We start from the raw sequence: 21,318 nt of genomic DNA, 5'->3' as shown, positions 1-21,318 counted from the left end.
GTTAAAATTCTCATCCAGACTTTTTAAGAGGAGGGGGAGGAAAGGGGGGAAGGTTTTTTTCCAGTGAATTTCATTGAAAGATTCTAGAATCTCTCTCCTTTTTAAAATCCTTTTTGTTGACAAAAGTTGTGTTGGTGTAAAATCCACGGGAAGACCATGAACGAGGGTTGAAAAATCTCCCCTCCGGAGGTTAAACCTTTCCTTCTCTGCTAGGTGGTTTCCTTTTGTTTTGTTTTTCTTTGCTTTGCCTTTGTTTGTGGCTTTCTCCTACTTGGCACCGAGAGAAGTCGCTGCCTTTCTCCTTCACACAAATCAGTCACGCCGGCCCTAGGTTCACGCTGAGTATCTGTGTAAAGTTTTCCGAGCTAAAGGGAGTCACTTTTACAGCGTGTGTGGGGGTGGCGGGGAGAGAGGTAGGGGGATCGGAAGCAACAGGGTCTCTGCCTCCAAGCTGCAGTGGCGGCTCTGTTCTGCTAAGCACTTGCAGGCTGTGTAATTAACCGGGTAGGCAGTGAATTAAATCTTTGTAAAGCCCACTGAGTGGGGGGTTCCTGCAAGCTCTTTTCCAACCGGTCTCAGGCGGCTGGGATAACATCAGAAACAGCAGCAACAGCAGCAAGCAAAAAGGGGGGAGCCCACTGGACGCTGCAGGAGAGCCAAGCCCCTGCTCGGTGCGAGTGCTCCCGCCGGCGGGGACCTGCGGGCTGCCGATGGACAACCTCCGCGGGGCCCGGCCGCTGCGGCTGCTCTTGCTCCTGGCGCTGGTGCCTTCGCTCCGGGGCCAAGGTAAGTGCGGGGAGCGGCGCCGAGCCGAGCCGGCGTCCGACGGGATGCGACGCGCCGCGCTCTCCCCCCGCCGCCGCCCCGGCGCCCGCGGGCCCGGCTCTGCCCCCGCGGCGGGGTCCCGGGCGCCCCGGTGAGCTACGGGGTGCCCGCGCAGCGCCGCCTTGCCGGGGGACTGCCGGCGGCGGCGGGGCGCCTCGCCAGCACCCCCAGGCTGGCTGCCCCGGCGGTGCTGCTCCCCTCCCCGGGGCTGGAGGGCGCGGACGGCCGCGCTCCGGGCGGCGAGCGGGGTCCCGCGGGGTGGGAGCGGGCCCACGGGGGATGGGGCAGGGAGATAGCTGGGCTTCCCCTGGTGTCCCCCCCTCCATGCCCCCGGACGTTCCGGGCAGGCTTTAAAGCGCCGCTGCCACGTTCAAGTGAGTAGAAAGGCGTGGCGTGCACCGGCTCCACCGCTGCCACCGCCGGTTCCCGCTCCCCCCACCCTCCCCCGGGGCCGCTGCCACCCGAGCAGCTTAGCTCTGCTCCGGAGGGTCGATACGAGGCTCCGCCGGTACAGACTTTGCCGCTGGGAGCTGGTGAGTGGGTCTGTCGCGGGGCCGGGCAGCGCGGTCCGCCCGGCCCCCCCCGGGCTCCTGGCGGCAGAGCCGGCCGGGCCCCCGGGGAGGCTCGGGGCTTCTGGAGCCCGCTGTGCTGGGAACTGCGACGTGCGGGGGCTGTTGGCGCTGCCGCCCGCCGTCGCACGGTGTCCCTCTGCAACGAAAGGCGACTGGTGGTGGGCGTCGGCTTAAATTGCACACCGCGATGGTGATGTGTCCCGAAACCGGTGGTCAGGAGAGATGTCACGTCTGATCTGCTGGGGACCAAATTACACCTCCCCAAAATGGGAAGCGGGATCAACAGTTACTTGAAATCTCTGTCGGGCAGGAAAAATAGTGAAGCAAGGGACGCAGGGTTTTTGAAGACAAAATGTGAAACATTTATGAATGATGTTGTGTGATGTGGTTACTTTTGAAGGCAGGGGTCTGGATGTGGGCCACGACTCCCTTTCCACACTGTGCATTTTTTTCCTGTTCTCTTAATACTGTATAAAAAAAGGCTATTAATTTGATTTAATTTGGTGTAGTAATCTAAAGCAGATATAACTGGTAAGATATGACAAAGAAACTACTTTTCATATAGTGATAATGAATTTATCATAGCTAAGTGACTTTTTCTATTTGAGTAACCGCAGGGGAGCCATTCAGAGTTGAGGCTTGATTGTGCTATACTCCTGGCAAACATTTACAAACATATGGCCTAGGCCTAACAATGGCAGAGAAAAGCCAGTGAAGTAAATTATTTGTTACTATCACAGTATTTTGGCTTTTAGATTTTCCTATAGCAGAGCACTTGTCACAGATACCCTTCAAAATGTTTGCTTTTGATAAAGAGATGTTAGCCACTCCTTTTAAAGAAGGAGGAACAAAATAAAGGTTAGAAAAGTAACATTTAGTGCCAGAATCCCAAGATAGCTTCTACTTTCTCTCAGACAACAGGGTACATCAGAAAAATGTGGCTTTGATGTATCAAAGCGAACAGATATAGTAATTTTAAGTATTCAACATTATCGGAAAACACTGAATAATTTCATTTTGTAATCTCAGTGTGCATTTAACCTTAACTACTGGACTACTACTTAGAAAAATGGTATGTAATTAGATATATAAGTTCAGGTTCTCGAAGTTTTTTGTTAACACAAAGTATAGCCAAATTTGGCAATAAAAGGTGTATCAGGTTTTTATTCTCCATATGCCTAATTTCACCTAGTATTTTTATATCCTTAGAATTTTGAAAACAGTACATAGGATAAAATTAGATTTCAATGTCTAAAAGCAGATGAGGTTCCTTGCTTAGGACACTACCTTTTGAAGAGAAGACTGTTCAGGTGAAATAATTACTAGTAATTGTAATTCATAGAATCATGGAATGATTTGGGTTGGAAGGGACCTTAAAGATCATCTCGTTCCAACCCCCCTGCTGTAGGCAGGGACACTTTCCACTAGACCAGGTTGCTCAAAGCCCCATCCATACTTCCAGGGAGGGGGCATCCACAATTTCTCTGGGCAACCTGTTGCAGTGTCTCACCACCCTCACAAGAAAAATTTTTTTCTGAGTTATTTCATGTGGCCATCTGTGTTTTGCAGGCAAATGAAGTAATTACCTTGTGAGATCGTGTTGTCTAAGTGTAGGCTTTTTGTGGCAGAGCTTGTGTTCCTCTGTGCGACTAGTATAAAGGGGCTTGGGGCAAAGAGGAGCTCCTAAGTGCTTTAGTGATACAGTTGCCAAGTTACTAGGAAACATATTTCTGAAATACAGTTTCCTCCTAAGCTTGTTACCATCAGTTTTCTTAATTGCTTTTCCTTACTGATGAATCATCAAATCATCAGTATCTATTAATTAAAGTCCTCATTCTGAAGAAACAGAAGGGACTGCCTTCACTGGAACTGCCCAGTGCATGTGAATATAGATATGCATGTCATTCTTTGCAAAAGTAGAGGTCTTATAAACCTTCTCAATTTTATAATGCAGCTTCAGTTTATTGTAAATGTTGCATTATTTTAAAACATTTTTTTTGCTTATGATGTAAACTACCATCTACTGAAGAAAATTAATTACTCACATCATTATGTCCAGTCAGTGTATGAATAGTTCATCCTTTAGCTGCGTCTTTGGCATGTCTTGGTACTACAGGCACAGACAGTTTAACTCACTGAACATCTGGAAACATGTCTTTTCAGAGTGAGCTTATAGTTTGTAATAAAAAGAATGTTCCACTGACTTGTGGAATGAGTTTTATTTTAAGATCATGATTTTTACATGTGCTTTTATAGCAGGAAATTTATAAGAAGTATATGGGTGGAGGCAGGACTTATAAAAGGCTAAATCTGTGCTTTCTTGCCCGCTATCATAGATAAAATCTCCCCAAAAGTCACATATTACCAAAAAATACAGTTCTAAAATACGAGTGCTGTCTCTAAATTAGTTTTCAGTTGAGTTTCTTTTTAATAGTCCATTTTCAGACATGACATTTTATTGCAATCAGGGAAGAGCAAGATGTTAAACTCTTGTTTTTCATCTGTGTAATTGAAAGCAGACATGTTAGTGAAATCCAAGATGAAAACCCATAAACTAGCTTATCAAGTTACTGCAGTATATTTATACTATTCTGGCAGATTTCAGGCATTATCTGATAGCAGGTCAATGCATTTTCAAAAGTTACTCATTTATTGTTGCACTTCATCCCGTTCTGCAAGTTTCATACCAACTTCACATGTGTTTTTCATAAAGAGTTGTGTTAAGACCAACTTGTTCTACAGTACTTTTATTAACATTTTCTGAAATGAAAGATGAGTCTTACACCTCTGGGACTTGACAGAAATAGAGTTACCTGGGACCATTAAAGGATTTAAGTTTGGTTTTGTGAGTTATGGATAGATCTAAGGAAGTAGGTGGCAAAATGAACAGAGAGTATGGGTTTACTACATGTAGTAAAATATCTGTAGAGAGTAAAAGGGGATGAGACAGAGAAAGTCAAGAGAGAGAAAGCTGAAATTAAAAAAAAATCACGGTACGGGCAAGAATTTTAATGGTAGAATAGAGTGGTTTTGTATGAAACAGATAAATGAACAAAAGCTTTTGTTGAAAAGGTAGCAAAAAGTGATGGTTGACAGTGACAGGGAATAAGGAAAATTAGTGAAGTTAAAAAAGAACAAAATAAGCAGATCATTTTATCCAGAATAGGCAAAAATTTTTGTAAAGCACTTAGGTAATGTCAGGCACATGTATTTACATGTAGATTCAATGGAAAGGAAGAAGGCCAGGTGTTAAGACTTTAATAGGTAAGTCAACAAATACAATTAAACTAGGAGAGTGGATAACATTGCTCCAAGATAAAATGTAGAAGTGGAGGTAGAAGACTGAGAAGACTGCAGGGTAAGAAAGAATACAAAAATTGTCCACAAAGAAGTCAATGAAGGAGTTGTCAGGAGCAAGAGGGAAAGCAGTGGAAGAGGGCACAAGAAGCAAAAAGACCAAATTTGAAGGAGGGGAATGGTCAGTCCAGATCAGTAAAGAGCCCTAGAAGAATGTAAAGTATTACTGGCCGTAATAATTTGTGAGTAAAAATCAGTTTAGAAATGCTCAGGGTAATGTCAAGTAAGTGGAGAAGGAATAGTCAAAGTAGTATCTACGAAGGTGATGTACTGGGTACTTTGCAGTGAGAGGGAGAGTGTGTACGGTAAGGGAAAAATTGTGACAGTAACCTGCCCATTTATCAGACTGGGTGATGATTTTTGTCCTGCTGAAATCATCTCTGGCAAGATGCTGGGACAGTCCAGTAAAAGTTGTGTTGAAAGTCTTTGATCAACAGGACACAACAGTTCCAAAGGATCTCCAGTGCCAATGCTTTCCTGAATACACTGGCGCATCTTTGGCTAATGCAGTTAATGAAGCTTCTTGCCTTCACTTTTTTAAACAAGTAACACTTTTTTTCCCAGCACTCATGAATACTTTGTCTCTGCTTTGTACTTAGTATGATCTACTTTAGACTTCTTAAAAGTTTTGAGAAATTGCCCTTTGGATTTCAAGTATGCGCTGTTGGATCTTAAAAAGAAATTGAATTTCTACATTCTCAGGAATTCTCATTCAAATTCTTCTCAGTTAATCAAATTAGTTTAAAATTTTAATTCAAAGAAAGCTGAATGACATGTCTGATGAAGTTTTGGGTACTTACCACACAAGTATAGGAAATGCATTATTTTCTGGATTATGGTAGCACCCACAAATGACCCATGCTGCGCAAGCATGTAAGATGTTCCCTGCTAAAGGGTTCATTTTTGGGTCTAGTACTGTCAAAATCTGGATTGAGACCTTAAGCGTAGTAATAAAGAAAGCAATATCTAAAAAACTCTTTCATATTAATGCTAAAGTAAATGTATGGATATAGAAACACTTTGTCTGGTATATTCCAGCTTTTTAGGATGTCTCCTAGGATTTACTAAGCACTGGAAGGATATACTGTACAAATGCTATCAGCAGTACATCCAGTTGAAATACTACAGTCTTCCAGCTTTGAAGCTCTTATCACTGACTAAATTCCCAGCTTAGAGTATTGAGTAGTTCTAATATCGATACTTTGGCAGAAAATCTGGAAGAGCTAGATATCAATTTGCAACTCGGTATGCATAATTTCAATGAGGAAGAAAGTCTCATGGGAGAGTTTTAGTAACATTTTCTCCAAAAGAAAACCTTTTCTAAATCATTGCTGTATAAATATATACAAAAAATGGATCTTTATTTTCTCGCTGCTCTGTAAAGTCTGCAGTTCCTTCTATGTTCATTAGTTGCTTGATCCTTGTCCCATTGTGCTATAGATTTTATCCCATCTATATAGTGTTTCCAGACTATTCTTTAAATATGGCAGTTGTAGAAGATCAGAATCTTTCATCATTGTCCATCTTTTATTTTATTGAGCAATAAATATGCCTCCACAGTAGATATGTGTCACTTAAGCAGTACATAAAAGTGTAGTTATTCTTGCTATTTTTCTCGTCAGATGAAAGTAGAGAAATCCCAGTGTGAAAATGTTTTTCCTGTAACCGTTTCGTATGAGAAAATACAGAAATGTCTGAGCATATAGGTGTTTGATAGTCCGAGACATGCTGCTCTGTCATATTCTCATATACTTCCTATTTCAATTGCTTTAATTTAAATATATACATAGTTTTGGACTTGATCCAAAGCTCTAAGGTCTATCTGAAGACTGTCATTTACTACAGTTCTTTTTGGATCATGGCCTTTATACGAATGAACAGGACTAACAATAGATTAATTGTAACACCTTATATAAAGCTTTCTAATCACACAGTTTTTTGGGATTTGAAATGAGAAGTCAAGAGAAGATAAAAATTTATTCTTAAATGAGAAAGAAAAAGTGCCGCTTCAGGCTCTCCACACTCTGTGAAGTACTTTCATTGTTTGCATGATTTTTTCGTACAGGGAGGAGTGAAGGACAAAATTTAGCATGTGCTTGTCAGAAAGAGCAGTTCCTGTTCTTTTTCCAATTATGAGTCTTTTTTTTGTAGGTGCACCCATGTCATCTTAGTGAGACTGGGTTCTTTAAGCCACCTGTGTCCATCAGTGCTGTGAATGTACTCTCTTTTTTCATGTTCTTGTGAGTATGTAAAGTCTAGGACAGCCATTACTTACACTAAGCTGTTTATATGGTGCTGACTGAGTGGACTCCAGTATTAAATTTCTCTCAGTTTCTTCATGTTGTCTAGAAATCGTCAGAACAGCCTTCGGTCTTCTAGTCTTGGTATCTTTCAAATTCCAGCTTCCTCACAAAAGTCCAAAAAATAACCTATCCAGAAAGGTGAAAAAATTCAAATTAGTTTGAAAAGACAGAAAAGACATCCACATGAAGTAGTAGTCTTCAGGTATGGGTTGTTGAATTGTGTAAGAGCCTGTGTATAAGAGGTAGCAACAAAGGAATGGGTTTAAACAGGCTTTTGGAGCAGACAGTGAGGTAATATATTATTAAAAATTCTCTGTCATTAGGGACATGGAAGCACAAGAGCACATTGCCTAGAGAGGTTGTGTAATCAGCCTCACTTGATGTTGTTATGAACAACTAAATAGAAATCTGCCTAGAACTGACAAATTTTGTCAGCTTTGCCTGAGATTAGTGAGTAGAACAAGGTAACCTCTTGAGGGCTCCTACATCCATATCTTCTGTGGTATTTTGATATGTATTTAGGATGCCATATAGTCTTCCCGCAATAGGTGGAGTCTTCTAAGATTTTAGTAACCAGTTGCCTTTTTTGAGAGGCTTTTTTTATTAGAACTTGGACAAAATAAAAAAAAACAAACCCACAGTAAAGCACTTTCCCCACCAGGGAAAATAAGGCATGTTGCAACAGACCATTGGCTCCCTTAGGCCTCTCCTTATCACCAAACACAGCAGCTACCGCATCACCTGCTATTGCCATGAACGGTTTAAGAGCTGCTTTTATTAACTGCAAACAGATACCTCATAAAATGAGGTTTGGCCATATCTGAAAAATCCCCCTAGTTGTGTGATGGCTGGTGCTACCAGAGCCACATTCCCCATAAATGAATATTCTCCAGACCTAAGAAAATTTCCAGTAAAATGCTGGCTGTTTTAAAACCAACCACAAAACACACTAACATACCAGGCATTTCCTTTAGGGTGCTGCTACTTTAGTGAGTGTGCTAACTGGGTTTCTTCAGTGATTTCAGCTATCCTGAAATAATCACACTCAGCTGAGAATTCATCTGAAGGTGAAGGTTCAAACCCTTTAAGCCTGTTTAGGGAGAATATCGTATTTCTTAGCAGCATATGAACTATGAGTGATTGTCTGTCAGTCCATACAGATCCAATATGACCTCCACACTTGTGAGAGAGAAGCACCATTGTCATAGGCCCTCTTTGAGGGCAAAGAGTAGTCTAGAGCAGTACTAAAGAGGGACAGCTGGTGATGAACACAGCCTTGCAGGCTGCAACAGATGCATTGGAGACTGCCTCCTGGCTTGTGCTGTTGTGGGGATTGCAAGAGAGGGCATCCTGGCTCCAAGTTTCATGCATTTGTTACGAAGTTCAAGCTGATATATTCTTTAAGGGAACCTGTAAGAACAACCTAGTGGAAGGACTAGAAATAGCTTACTGTCCAAAAGTGACTAATGCCACAGCTCAGCTGTGTCTATTCATTTTACCCCATCACTATATTGGCATATTTGATGTACGGTCTTGAGGTAAACAAGAACGTCTCTGCAGAAAAAGAAAAGCTCCTGTTCACTTTACTTCTTTCTCTACATATAAAATGGAGGACGGACATCTTCATTCCAACTCCGGTCTGAAGAGATCCAGCAAATACTCACATCATCTCAGATGGAGAATGGTAATGCTTTCCTGCATTGGTCCGTTACTCCCAATTCAAAGTATTTGTTTCAGGGAAGCATGAGGCCAGATTTTCTGTTGTATATCTTTCTCTTTCATAGTTTCAGGTCTCCTTCACCTTTTCCTCTACTCTGTGTGCCTAATCCCTAGGCTTACGCACAAGATCAAGATGCAACAAGGCTGTACTTATCATGTTAGTCTATTACCAGTTGGACCTTTGAAGTCAGCTGGCTTCCCTCTTGTCTAAACATGTCTCTGGGTCTATTTGATGCCTTAAGTGGCCAGCCAGAGTGTATTTGCATTGCCAGAAACAGCATTTCCACAGTTTGTTGTAAGGACAGCCAACAAATCAAGACTACAAATCCCAGCTGCCAGCAGTTGACTGCCGTTGCTGCTACAAAGGCAGCTGACTTGTCCACCTAGTATTAGCCAGGTGTCATTGTTTCAAGAGTAGTTGGGTTGGCATAGCAGATCAGGCCAAGCACGCTTTGTGTGCCCTGAACCTATGTGGAGCCTTGGCCAAAGGGGTATGCAGTTGCTCTGGTTTTGTGTCAGGAGAGTACAGATGGAAAGGGAGGCAGGAAGACAAAGAATGTGACTCTGAATAATACAGATGACCAATCTGTCATTTTGAGGATCAAATTCTGTGTGTAGACTTGGGGTTTTTTTCAATTGACAGTTAGATGGATGAGCATCACTGGTAAGACAGTTTTCTTGACAGACAAGAAAGGTTTCATCAGAAAGGTACGCTATGAAAGTTAAAAGTGTTTTTCTTGCTGGAAACCTAAACCAATGCATGTCTGTTGTAAGCATGAGTTCCAAAAATTCTGGATGACGTACTGTTGCTGAAACGTGTTGGACTAGTGCTGAGCTTTCACAGAGTCCATCTGCTCCCTGTATCTGCATATGCTAAGAAGTGATAATCATGTTCTGTTTTCTCACATTCCATAGTGCTGACTCTTTTACAGAGTAAATTGAGTGAAGGGCAAGACCTGCACCACATTTTAGAACCTTAATCAGTTAATGTGCTTAAAAGATTGAAAACATCTTAATAAGGAGGTGTGACTGACCCCTTGACCTGGAGTCACTTCCAAATCCATACCCAGCTATAGCTGGTTACATGGGCTGGGAAGTCGATGAATTTGACGGTCACATCACTCACTGAACTGGAAAGCTTTACTAGCATTAGCTTGATAAGCCCACCTAGGCTCAGGTGTAGCTTTGCTTTGATACTATCATCAGCTTTATAACTGTTGCATAGATCAGCACTGAGTAATGAACAGCTATCTAATCCTGGATTGTACGTAGGCTTTTCCATCATCAGCAGCTGTACAGTATAGCTGCTACTGTAGATTGTTACTTAAAAAATCTGTCCCTTTTTGATCTAGCTGCAATGCTACTGCCATGAAAATTATCCAGTCCTTTTTACTTCTGCTTATTTTTTGCACAATTCCCAGAAACAATTCAGGGTTTCTCATTCCAGGAATCATGCTTTTGGGTAACATTCTTAAGCTTATCTTTCTTTTGCAGAAAATATTCACTGTAGCAGCTGAATAAGCAATTATTACATCATAGAAGTCTAAGGTTATACAGATTTTAACCACATTTCTTGCTTTGAACTCCCACACAGTATGGCAGTCCTATTAAGATTAGCAAACTACCTTTTTTTTAAAACAACCATATGCTCGTACGCATTTTGTCTATGTAAGCATACTTCATAACTAGCACATGAATGCATCACGTGCACAAAATGTTTTAATTTGTGTGACCTTTAATCACTTCTTATCTGATAGGTCTTCTTCATGACAGCTTTTGTAAAATTAGAGTTCTGAGTTCCAGCTGTCTTTCTACTGTCCTCTTCCTGAGACTCCTGAAATCTCAGAATGCTACGTATACCATCAGGACAGGCATCCTCACTGCTATTATACTAACATGACTGAAGTTCTTTTGGATGCGCTGCTGCACATACTTTTTTACAGGGACAAAGTAGTGATGAAGCTGCATTATGATAAAATCATATCCAAAATAGACTTGGATTTTCTCAATTAGTCAAGTAGCACGCAAAATTACTATATCTGAGTGAAAAGGAAGTAAACGTGCTACCATCTTAACAGATCTTGGGTTTACTTTATACTTTTCTGTCTCATGATACCAAAAAGCTGGACAATTGCTTCACAAACTTACAAAATGGACCAGACAGTGTATTCCTGCATGTTACAACTTTCCTGTAGGCTTTCTCCCTCCAAATAAAAGGCCAGAATTCAACTGAACACAGACACTATCACCAGCCTTTCCCAGAAGTGTGTTGTCTCTCAGGTGCCTGAGATTTCTCTGGCTGACTTGCATGAAGCTTTATGCACTTGGCAAAACAGTTGAAGGGGCACAAGGTTCAGAAGAGCAGTACTGTAATTCCTATTTGATCATCTTTGGCACTCCAGCTCTGAGGGGTGCCATGAACCCATCAACTGCAGTAAAAGACACATGATCACATTCAGAGAAAGAAGAACCATCATTTTCTGGATAGTTAAGTGGGATTCTTCGAGATGCCGTAATGAGAGTAGTTTCTACCATCTGCTTTCCGCTACCCCTTCCTTTTAGGCGCCCTGCATTACTTCTAGTTATGAGAAACTGAGGAGGGGCCATGCCCCACCCCCCCCATGCTGTTGGTCCCCTGAAGAGGGTCTAAGGAGGCACAGATGGCCTCAGTATGAACTGCTTGCCCAAAGAGTTCCAACTGGGAGCCCCATGAATATGCACATGGACAGTTGAATCCACAACACTGGAAAAACACAGTTATGAGACGATATGTCTTGTCCTTTTTCTAAATACTGATCAACAACTCTTGATGCCAAAATAGTCAGAATTGATTCCAGTACAATCAGGAGTTGACACCCAAAGTGTGAGACACGCACTTTCGGAGATTTTGAAAGAGCAGAGATTTGTCCACGAATGATAATTTTAAAAGCAAACTGCAAAGCCAAGTGCAAAGAAAAGTGTTTTTCACTGTTTTATTGTTATGTTTTAGAAGAATGGCCTTGAGGGTGGAGTCCTTTTTTTACTGCTTGTTTTTCACTTCCCTCTATTCTCAAGAGATTTTTGGCAGGATCTTTGGAGAATATGAATTGTGATGTCACAAAAAAAAATGAGCCTGGACCACAGTTCTTCCTCAACAAGCTATCTGAAATCCTTCTTTGTCTGGATGCACTCCTACCGATGAGCTTGCTTAGCTTGGCCTGCTTTGAATTCTTGAGTTATTTGGTTAGAGTAGAGGTGTGTTGCCAGAGCTGGGAGGGAAGAACTGGTGTCCAGAGCCAGGGATTGTCCTTCTGGGGAGGAACTTGGCTAAAGACCCATTTGTACAAAGCCCTGCAAAAACTTGCAGCCAGCTCTGCACTTCAGTTAAATGTGTATCATTTTTCAACATGGTTAAGATTAATTGCAGGCAACAGCACTAAAAATATGGTTATTTGTAACACATTGTATGAAATTTGATGCATATAATATTTGTTAGCAGTACACTGGCAGGCAGAGAGCACCAGACAGGGTCCCTATTCCCAAAGAAGAGATCAGATGCAAATTCATGTCTTTCACCACAGGCAGATATTTATTTACAAGACTGATTTTCTCTGTAGCATTACAAACTACAATTAGGTTTCAGACACTGGCATGAATTCTGGACACACTGAGGAATTCAAGAGAAATATTGCCTTGACTTCATAATGACAGACTTTTGACCATTATTTTGGGTATGTAAGTAAGACTAGAAGGGTGACCTGGGTCATAGAGTACAGAGCTCTGTTATAAACTAACATTTCATGTAATTCAGTTTGTAAGTATAATAATTTTCTTATTAAAAAATGTTTGGTTTACTTGATCCTATAATTCTGATTATTGTTTGCTGCTATAATATTTGTTGACGGAAACCACATCCTTTCACAAGCTTTACTTATCTAGACTTAAAATGGTCTGTTTCTTCCAGTTTCTCCTCATATAACAGGGCTTTGATTCCTCTGACCATCCTCCTAGCCTTTCTTTACACATTTTCCATTTTGATGTAATTTTTCGTAAAGAGGGATAGCCAGAATTATGCTCAGTACTTCAGAGCTTTGCACTGTGGAATTGATAACTACCTGAAGAGTACCTACCTTAACATGACTGATGCATCCTAAAATCTCATTTAACTCTTTCCTTTTTGCTTTGAATTGTTGGATTATAATCACTAGTCGGGAATATAGGTTGGGAATATAGGTTGTTCCCTGCAAACAGCTGAGTTACTGGAGGGGATTATCTTCTCTACGTGTTTTCAGCTGCCTTTTACTTTCCCACATATGAAGATCTGCCAGTTGAGGTACCGATATAAACTCTGCCTCGTGTGTCAAAGTAAGTTGATCATGAACAGGTTAAATAATATTTCCGCTTATTTTGATAACTGCAACAGGTTAGGAGGTGGATAGATGGACAGATGGAAGGAGACTGCAACCTCCGTACATCCGGAGCACCTCGGGAATGACAGCTTTGTAACGGGTATAGGGAGAGCCAGAGGAGACAGGTTCTTGTCCTTACTAGACTCTGCAGGAAGTAATTTGTGAAGATGGATAGTCTTGAATATAATGCTGCTGCTTATTGAATTTTGCTCCCTTTAGATGTGCTTGGAGCAAAACTAAGAATGAGGCAATCATGTGAGGCATTTTATGATCCAATGGAGAGAGATGGTCTGGGAATGACCTGGTGTGCACTCCCTGTTCTGCCACCAGCTTGCTGTGTAATTCAGGCAAGTCATTTCATCCTTCTGTACTTCCTTTTCTCCATCAAAAAGAAGTAAATGAGATTTGCCTTCCTCTGTGCAGCACGACCTACAGATGAAAGGGTCTTACTTATTTTTCATTAAGTAATCAGTCACAGAATCGTTTAGGTTGGTAGGGACCTCTTGAGATTATCCGGTGTGCTTGAACACTCTCACAGTAAAGAAGTGTTTTCTTCTGTTGAGGTGAAACTTCATGTGGTATAATTTGTGCCAATTGCCTCTTGTCGTGTCAGTGAACACTACTGAGAGGAGTCTGGCTCCCTCTTCTTCATCCCCTCCCATCAGGTGTTTATAAACATCAATCATGTTCCCCCTGAGCCTTCTTTTCTCCAGGCTAAACAGTCCCAGCTCTCTCATTCTCTCCTCATATGAAACACACTCCATTGCATAAATCATCTTGGTGGCCCTGCACTGGACTCATTCTAGTAAGTCCATATCTTTCTTGGACTGGGGATCCCAGGACTAGACACAGCACTCCAGGTGTGACTTCATCGGTCCTGAGCAGAGGGTAAGGATCACCTCCCTCAACCTGGTGCCAGTGCTCTATCTAATGCAGCCCAAGATGGTGTTGGCTGCCTTTGCTACGAAGGTGCATTGCTGGCTCATGATCAACTTGATGTCCACCAGGACACTCAGGTCCTTCTCTGCAGAGCTGTTTTCCAGCTGGTAGGCCCCCAGTGTGTATTGGTGCATAGGGCTTATTCCTCCCCAGATGCAGGACTTTGCATTTCCCTATGCTGAACTTCATGAGGTTCCTCACTGCCCATTTCTCCAGCCTGTTGAGATCCCTCTGGATGGCAGCACAACCATATGGTGCATCAGCCACTCCTCCCAGTTTTGTATCATCTGTGAACTTGTTGAGGATGCACTCTTTCCCAGTGTCCAGGTCATTAATGAAGATGCTGAACAGTGTTGGAACCAGTATTGACCCCTAAAGTACACCACTAGTGACTTGCCTCCAGCTGGACTTTGTGCACTGATCACACCCCTCTGGGCCTGGCCATTCCACCACTTTTCAGTCCCCCTCACTGTCCACTTACTTAACCTGTACACTGTCAGCTTGTCTATGAGGGTATTACGGGACAGTGTCAAAAGCCTTACTGATGTCAAGGTAAACAGCACCCACTGCTCTCCCCTCATCCACCAAGCTAGCCACCTCATTGTAGAAGGCTATGAGGTTGGTTAAGCATGATATCTCCTTCATAAATCCAGCCTGACTTCTCTTGATCACCTTGTCCTTCACATGTTAAGATATTGTTTCCAGGAGAATTTTCACCATCACCTTCCCAGACAGCGAGAAGAGGTTGACCAGCCTGTAGTTTCCCAGATCTTCTCTCTTGTTCTTCTTGAAGACAGGGGGACATTTGTTCTCTTCCATTCTTCAGGAACTGCTCTTATTTGCCATGAACTCTCAAAGATAATCGTGAGTAGCCTGGCAATGACGTCAGCCAGCTCCCTCAGCACTTACGGGTGCAGCCTGTCAGGGCCATCAGTCAAAAAACTTATGAAACAAAGAGAAAACATTAGAAAGCTGCCCCCCTTGATAATCAGATGTTTTTTTACACAGATTGCATATTTGTTATACAAGGAGCTGTTCAGTGTCCGGACTACAAGATAATTAATAGGAAAATGTGACCAATGTTTTATTCCAAGTTTTGATACACCTGCTGTGCAGTGAACTTTTGCCCTTGGAGTACGAAGCAAACCTGTAGTGCTTGTCAGTTCATTAACAGTATTTAGTTTTATTAAATTAGAGACTTTTGCAAAAATCTTACTCTGCACAAATAATTATCTTCACTACACTTTTCCCTTTAGTTTCAGGGTTGGTATGAGTTGGTATCTATATTAATTTTTCTTTCATCTGTTAAGTGATCAAAATACTGTATACTTTTGTATCTCTGTGTACAATACTTTTGCATTTACAGACATACTTTTGAGTAAAATAGATTAATTGGATAATAACCTCAGGAAAAAAATAGTCCTGCAAATTAACTTATAATGATATTCATCTGTCTTTTGTATCAGACAGCTATTTGATTTATCCTGTATTCTTCAGGATTTTAAAAGTTTGCTTCTTGCTTCTGCCACTTCTGCTAATAAAGGAGTTCAATCCAACAGGTCCTTTTATTGTGCAGGACTCTCTGTCTGAACTGTTTTCTGCTGGATTGTCAGTCCCTAGGCTGTGTCTTTATGTGGAAGGTTAAGGGAAACTGCAGTTTGCTTCACGAGGAAGGAATACCCCCAGCACCTGGGCTGGTTGCAAGGTGCTAACAGATGCTTCAGTTGGCCATGGCTGCCGTTGGGATGGATGCACTATTCTGTGTGTGGATTAGGGACGGGAAAACGAACTGACTTTCTTTTGTGTTTCTTTTTTTTTTTCTTAACTGGAAGATGCAATACCATTTACTAAGGTTGTATTAAATATATTGTTGTTTTTTTCTTTCTCCCCTCATTTCTGCAGATCTTTCAATGGAAGAATGCTGTGACAAGGGTATTGAATGGGCAAATAAAAACAGAATATGTACTTCTCTACCGTTAATATCTGAGTCCAGAGAATGCAGGTATACAGTTATGTATTATATATTAAGCCATAGTTTATATTTTCATGTGAAACCATGGGAATGGCAGGTATGAAAGCTGATTTAGAAGATGAAGCACCCAGCTCTTAAATCTAAGTTTTTAAAATCCACATCTAGCTTTGGGGAGTACCTACTGACTACCTACTTTTCTTCCATTAAGTCCTTTAAATTTTTGCTCTTGGTCTAGTGTAGAGTCACCCAGCTCTAATCTGTTTGACATGTGCTGTCTCTTAGTCAGAAGTTTTTCCACTGTACTCTACTCACAGGGCTTGGACTCTGCCTACAGTTAATACATCTCAGTGTGGCTCCACTAATGTCATCAGCAAAGCTTCTTCATTTATTCTGTGAATCTAGCCCAGCAATGATCCAAATTCTTGGGCAAAAGTTTATCAAGAAACACAACAGATCCTGTACATGAATGATCTATGGATTGAATATGTACACATGTATATATGTCAGGCAGCCTTTTAAGACTGTTTCTCCTGTGTGGTGCCACACAGGTAATTGTCCTGCAGTTCTTAGTTGAATTGCTGTGTGGGGGAACTTAAAGCTTACATCAAGGAGATTCCTAGTTACGTAGAATGTCCAACTTCTGTCAATTGTATTTGACTGTAGAAAATAGTAACCTTTAGTTAATAAACAGATTTCATAATTCTACTGACATTTAATAGGATACTAATTTCTATTATGTAATCTAGCAAATGAAATAATGAAGTTATATGTTAAGATTATTTGCACAGTAATACTTTGATTATACTGAATCTCTTATATGCTTGGGGTATTCGTATTTTTTATGTCAATGATAGTTTGCGTTATTTTTGCTGTAAATGCACTTGTTACATTTAATTTGTGGAGCTAACAATTTGTGATTGGTAGTTTGAGGGGCAGTTTCACACAGGACTTTGTATTTAAAGCACATAACGTTGCTCCCCTCTATCTTTTCAAATGGATTGCAAAGTGATTTAACCTTGATAATTGTAGAAGTGTTGGGTTGATGTTTATTACAGAAAGAATGTGTCTTGCAGGCAAGTCTGTCCATGTTTTCTGACTTTTGCATTTATATTGGCATTGAAAGCAGTCTCTTACGCAGAAGAATTGACAGTTAGGACTTAAATCCCAATTTAGGAAATACTTGAAGAGTCAGAGAGTCACAGACGAAACAGAGGCAGGAAAAACAGGAAACCGAGTTTATTGAACAATCTGGGAGCGAGAATCTTGATGATTATTAATGTTATTAATGTGATTAATGTGAGCTGCGACTCTGCTGTAAATGTAATTTGTTCTTTTAAAGATTGCCATTTTAGAGAGTCTTTAGGACTTTACAGGAACTGAAGAAGGCTTACTAGTACTTCGTCTAGCTTTTGTGCATAACTGATATGTAACTAAGAAAATTATAGTCATGTAATGGTAAATCACAAATAGGTAAAGGCACATATTCTGTGAGAGGTGTGAGCACTTACTGATAAAAAAGTGGATAAATGCAATTCAGTTGCATTTATTCATGACTGTACGATAAATAAATATAGCTCCCCCTGAAGCTTGGCTTCACTCTAGAAATGACTAAGTAAAATTGGCACATTTGCCTGCTTGCTTTAACGGCAATATTATTTTACTCCAGTTATGATAAACTGGCATATGTATGAAAGGTACAGAAAAATCACTTTATGATGCCATTTCAGACACAAAAGTAAGGGCCAAATCCTACTCCTAATTGCTAGTGTAACTGGAGCCAGAATGGACAGTGATGGAGCATGATTCCCTTTTCAAGCACGAGGGTAATTTTGTGCATTTATTCCTGCTTCACAGAGGTGCAAGCAAAACGAGGTTCCTTCCACTTGCTGAGGTCTAGGCAGGTGAGAATATGGCACAGGATGCCTTACTGGTTACAGACTTTCAAAAGAACTTGCTTCCTATTTAGATACCTATGTGCAGTGGGAGCTGCGGAGGGACAGATATCTATCATTTATGTGGTTGTTTAAACCCCAGCTGGGATCTTTTGACTGTCTAGTGCAGCACAGTGTTGGACAGTGTAGGTCATCTAACTTTGAGTGCTCTAAAACACGTGTCCTCTTGGGTGTACAAACCCATGTTACTTCATGCCAGATGGAGCTGTTTGCCCTGCATATTTCAGCTTGGGTTTGCAAGGTTAGCAGTTGAATGCAAGGGAAAAATACATTGTGAAGGGAGCAGATTTGATGAAATTACTGAAGTAAAAATGGTTTTGTGCAGTTATTTGCGAAGACCATGCAACACAGAACAGATTGGATGTATTTTCCCCAACATGCTTTACAAGAATTTACATGCTGTTTTTGAATCCTCTGCTTAGAATAGTAATAACATGTCATCTCAGATTTAGTCCTTCTCTCAAAGCAAGCCCACTGCTAGAGTTTCTTTTGCATTTCTTTTGTTTGTGTGAGGAACAAGCTGCCTTATTGAATTAGAATGGCACCACCTTGACCTTTTCCCAACTATTTAAAGCACAGTCATAGTAATCAAGAAGGGTTTCCACGCAAGCACTGACACTCTCATATCTGCTGTGCATCCTAGAAACAAGCTGACAGTTCTGGGTTTCAACATCTTTTTAGGATCCTTCCCCCAAAGTCTCTTGTGGTTCTTGACATACTTGCCATCTGTGTGAGCATCATTTGCTGAATATGGTACAGTTTAAACTGCAGATATGCTCTCACTTTCTTGTCCTATACCCCAGGTGAGCCAGCCCTCTGTCTGAGGTTCAGATGAATTCCTAAGATCCATCTGGCTACTGTTACTCAGTGGCATTTAAGTCGAAACAAGGCTCCTGGCTCAATGGCCAGTCATGCCTGCAGTTTCTTATTGTGGTTGCTTGTCCAACAAATGAGTATACCTCATTGTATTATCACTCTGGAAAATGACGGTATTTTTCTCTGTATCTTCATGACTCAGTATGTATGAGTGTAGAGTTTTAATGAATGATATATTTGGCTGTCATAACAGCAGCTTTTTGCCCATTGATCCATTTTCTTGTGATGTCGTTAAACTCACAGCAGCTGGAAACAGCTGCCATTTATTTTTGGAACTCAACCTGCCTCATAAATCTTCCTTTCAAAAGTTTCCCCTGCCCAGAACTCTTAGCAAGTGAATTTAATTCCTGGGCTAGAAACAGCATATATCTATATGAGAATTGCGTGCCTTTTGCACTGCGTAGAGTCTTTTTGAAGTTACATTGGGAATAACATTTATTATTAGTGTTGCAAAAATGCATAAAAGAAGAAGCTACAAGGCACTCTGTTAGGTACTGAGCAAAAACAGAACAAAAAGGTAGTCCGTGTTCCCAAGCAGAGAGAAGTGTCAGTACTTGGATACAGACTCAGATGGGAACATAAGGAAGTAATAAGACAAGAGTGTTTGGAGTGATAGGCACCAGATGCTTAACTGCTGATAGATGTTTATTGATTTATGTCACTGTAAGTCTGGAAGAGCCTGAGATTTTGGACGTCTAAGTTGTGACAGTTTTATGTCTGAAAAAGCTGTTTAAAGTTATTTTTGGAGAAGTTGTCTTTATTAATTATTATCTCATCTCTGTAGCCTGCTAAGTGTGCCTCACAGTCAAAGATTTTTGGCTTCACAGTCAGAGGGATAGAAGAACAGTCTGTTACGTCGTCAGGGTTTTATTGCCACTCATTCAGGACAACTTGCTTCACTTTGTGAATAATGTCAAACTCAGTTGTTCTCTGCCACGACGTTATCAGTATTGTTTCTTTACGTAATACATGATATAAATATAACTTTACACAGAATCACAGAATCACAGAATGTTAGGGATTGGAAGGGACCTCGAAAGATCATCTAGTCCAATCCCCCTGCCGGAGCAGGATTACCTAGATCATATCACACAGGAACGCGTCCAGGCGGATTTTGAATGTCTCCAGAGAAGGAGACTCCACAACCTCTCTGGGCAGCCTGTTCCAGTGTTCAGTTACCCTCACCTAAATATGAGAAGTTTTTCCTCATATTTATGTGGAACCTCCTGTGTTCCAGCTTGCACCCATTGCCCCTTGTCCTGTCAAGGGATGTCACTGAGAAGAGCCTGGCTCCATCCTCATGACACTTGCCCTTTACATATTTATAAACATTAATGAGGTCACCCCTCAGTCTCCTCTTCTCCAAGCTAAAGAGACCCAGCTCCCTCAGCCTCTCCTCATAAGGGAGATGTTCCACCCCCTTAATCATCTTCGTGGCTCTGCGCTGGACTCTCTCTAGCAGTTCCCTGTCCTTCTTGAACTGAGGGGCCCAGAACTGGACACAATACTCCAGATGCGGCCTCACCAGGGCAGAGTAGAGGGGGAGGAGAACCTCTCTTGACCTGCTAACCACACCCCTTCTAATACACCCCAGGATGCCATTGGCTTTCTTGGCCACAAGGGCACACTGCTGGCTCATGGTCATCCTGTTGTCCACTAGGACCCCCAGGTCCCTTTCTCCTATGCTGCCCTCCAACAGGTCTGTCCCCAACTTGTACTCATACATGGGGTTGTTCTTGCCCAGATGCAGGACTCTACACTTGCCCTTGTTATATTTCACTAAATTTCTCCCCGCCCAACTCTCCAGCCTGTCTAGGTCTCTCTGAATGGCTGCGCAGCCTTCCGGTGCGTCAGCCACTCCTCCCAGTTTTGTGTCATCAGCGAACTTGCTGAGAGTGCACTCTATTCCCTCATCCAAGTCATTAATGAATATATTGAATAGTACTGGGCCCAGTACCGACCCTTGAGGGACTCCGCTAGACACAGGCCTCCAACTGGACTCTGTCCCTTTTTTTTTTTTTTTACCTTTTACCTTCAAGAAACCTTTTATTATGTAATCCACAAAGTTGTTTATGGATTGCAGCTGATTAATTTTGAGGTTTGTTATATCAAATATTTTTACTTGATTCCTTTGCTAATTTATAATACATCATCAAATATATATATTTTCATTGTTGAGGCACTCTTTATTATTTTCATTTGTCATATTGCGTCACTCATAATACCAGATCTTGCTCTTGCTCTTAATTTTCCTAAGTTCATTTCTGTTGCATGTTAAACTGCAAATTGAAAGCACTAAGGGTGGAAGACGCAGCTTGTTTTTGCAAAATAATTCTGGAGTGGAATCATTCCCATTTTAATTTTAATTTTTTTTGTCCAAGACCTTCCACTGTGCACATGAATAGCACTGACATG

General features: G+C 41.5%; 1 protein-coding gene across 2 annotated transcripts in view; it reads left to right on the top strand.

Annotated features, from left to right (window-relative positions):
* Positions 1 to 632: 632 nt before the first annotated feature.
* Positions 633 to 21,318, top strand: part of FBLN1 (fibulin 1) — an 81,864-nt gene continuing 61,178 nt past the window's right edge. Inside the window, exons 1-2 of one of the 2 annotated variants that reach the window (XM_068401217.1) lie at positions 633 to 786; positions 16,006 to 16,105. In XM_068401217.1, coding sequence (XP_068257318.1) covers positions 711 to 786; positions 16,006 to 16,105 — 176 coding nt within the window. In that variant the 5' untranslated portion in view covers positions 633 to 710. Of the gene's footprint in view, positions 787 to 1,167; positions 1,200 to 16,005; positions 16,106 to 21,318 lie in introns of those variants that run through there. The other variant, XM_068401218.1, reaches the window with a different exon arrangement.

Source organism: Nyctibius grandis, chromosome 5, assembly GCF_013368605.1.
Source record: "Nyctibius grandis isolate bNycGra1 chromosome 5, bNycGra1.pri, whole genome shotgun sequence".
NCBI lineage: Eukaryota > Metazoa > Chordata > Aves > Nyctibiiformes > Nyctibiidae > Nyctibius > Nyctibius grandis.
The sequence above is the reverse complement of the archived record's forward strand: the minus strand, read 5'-3'. Positions and strand labels throughout refer to the sequence as shown.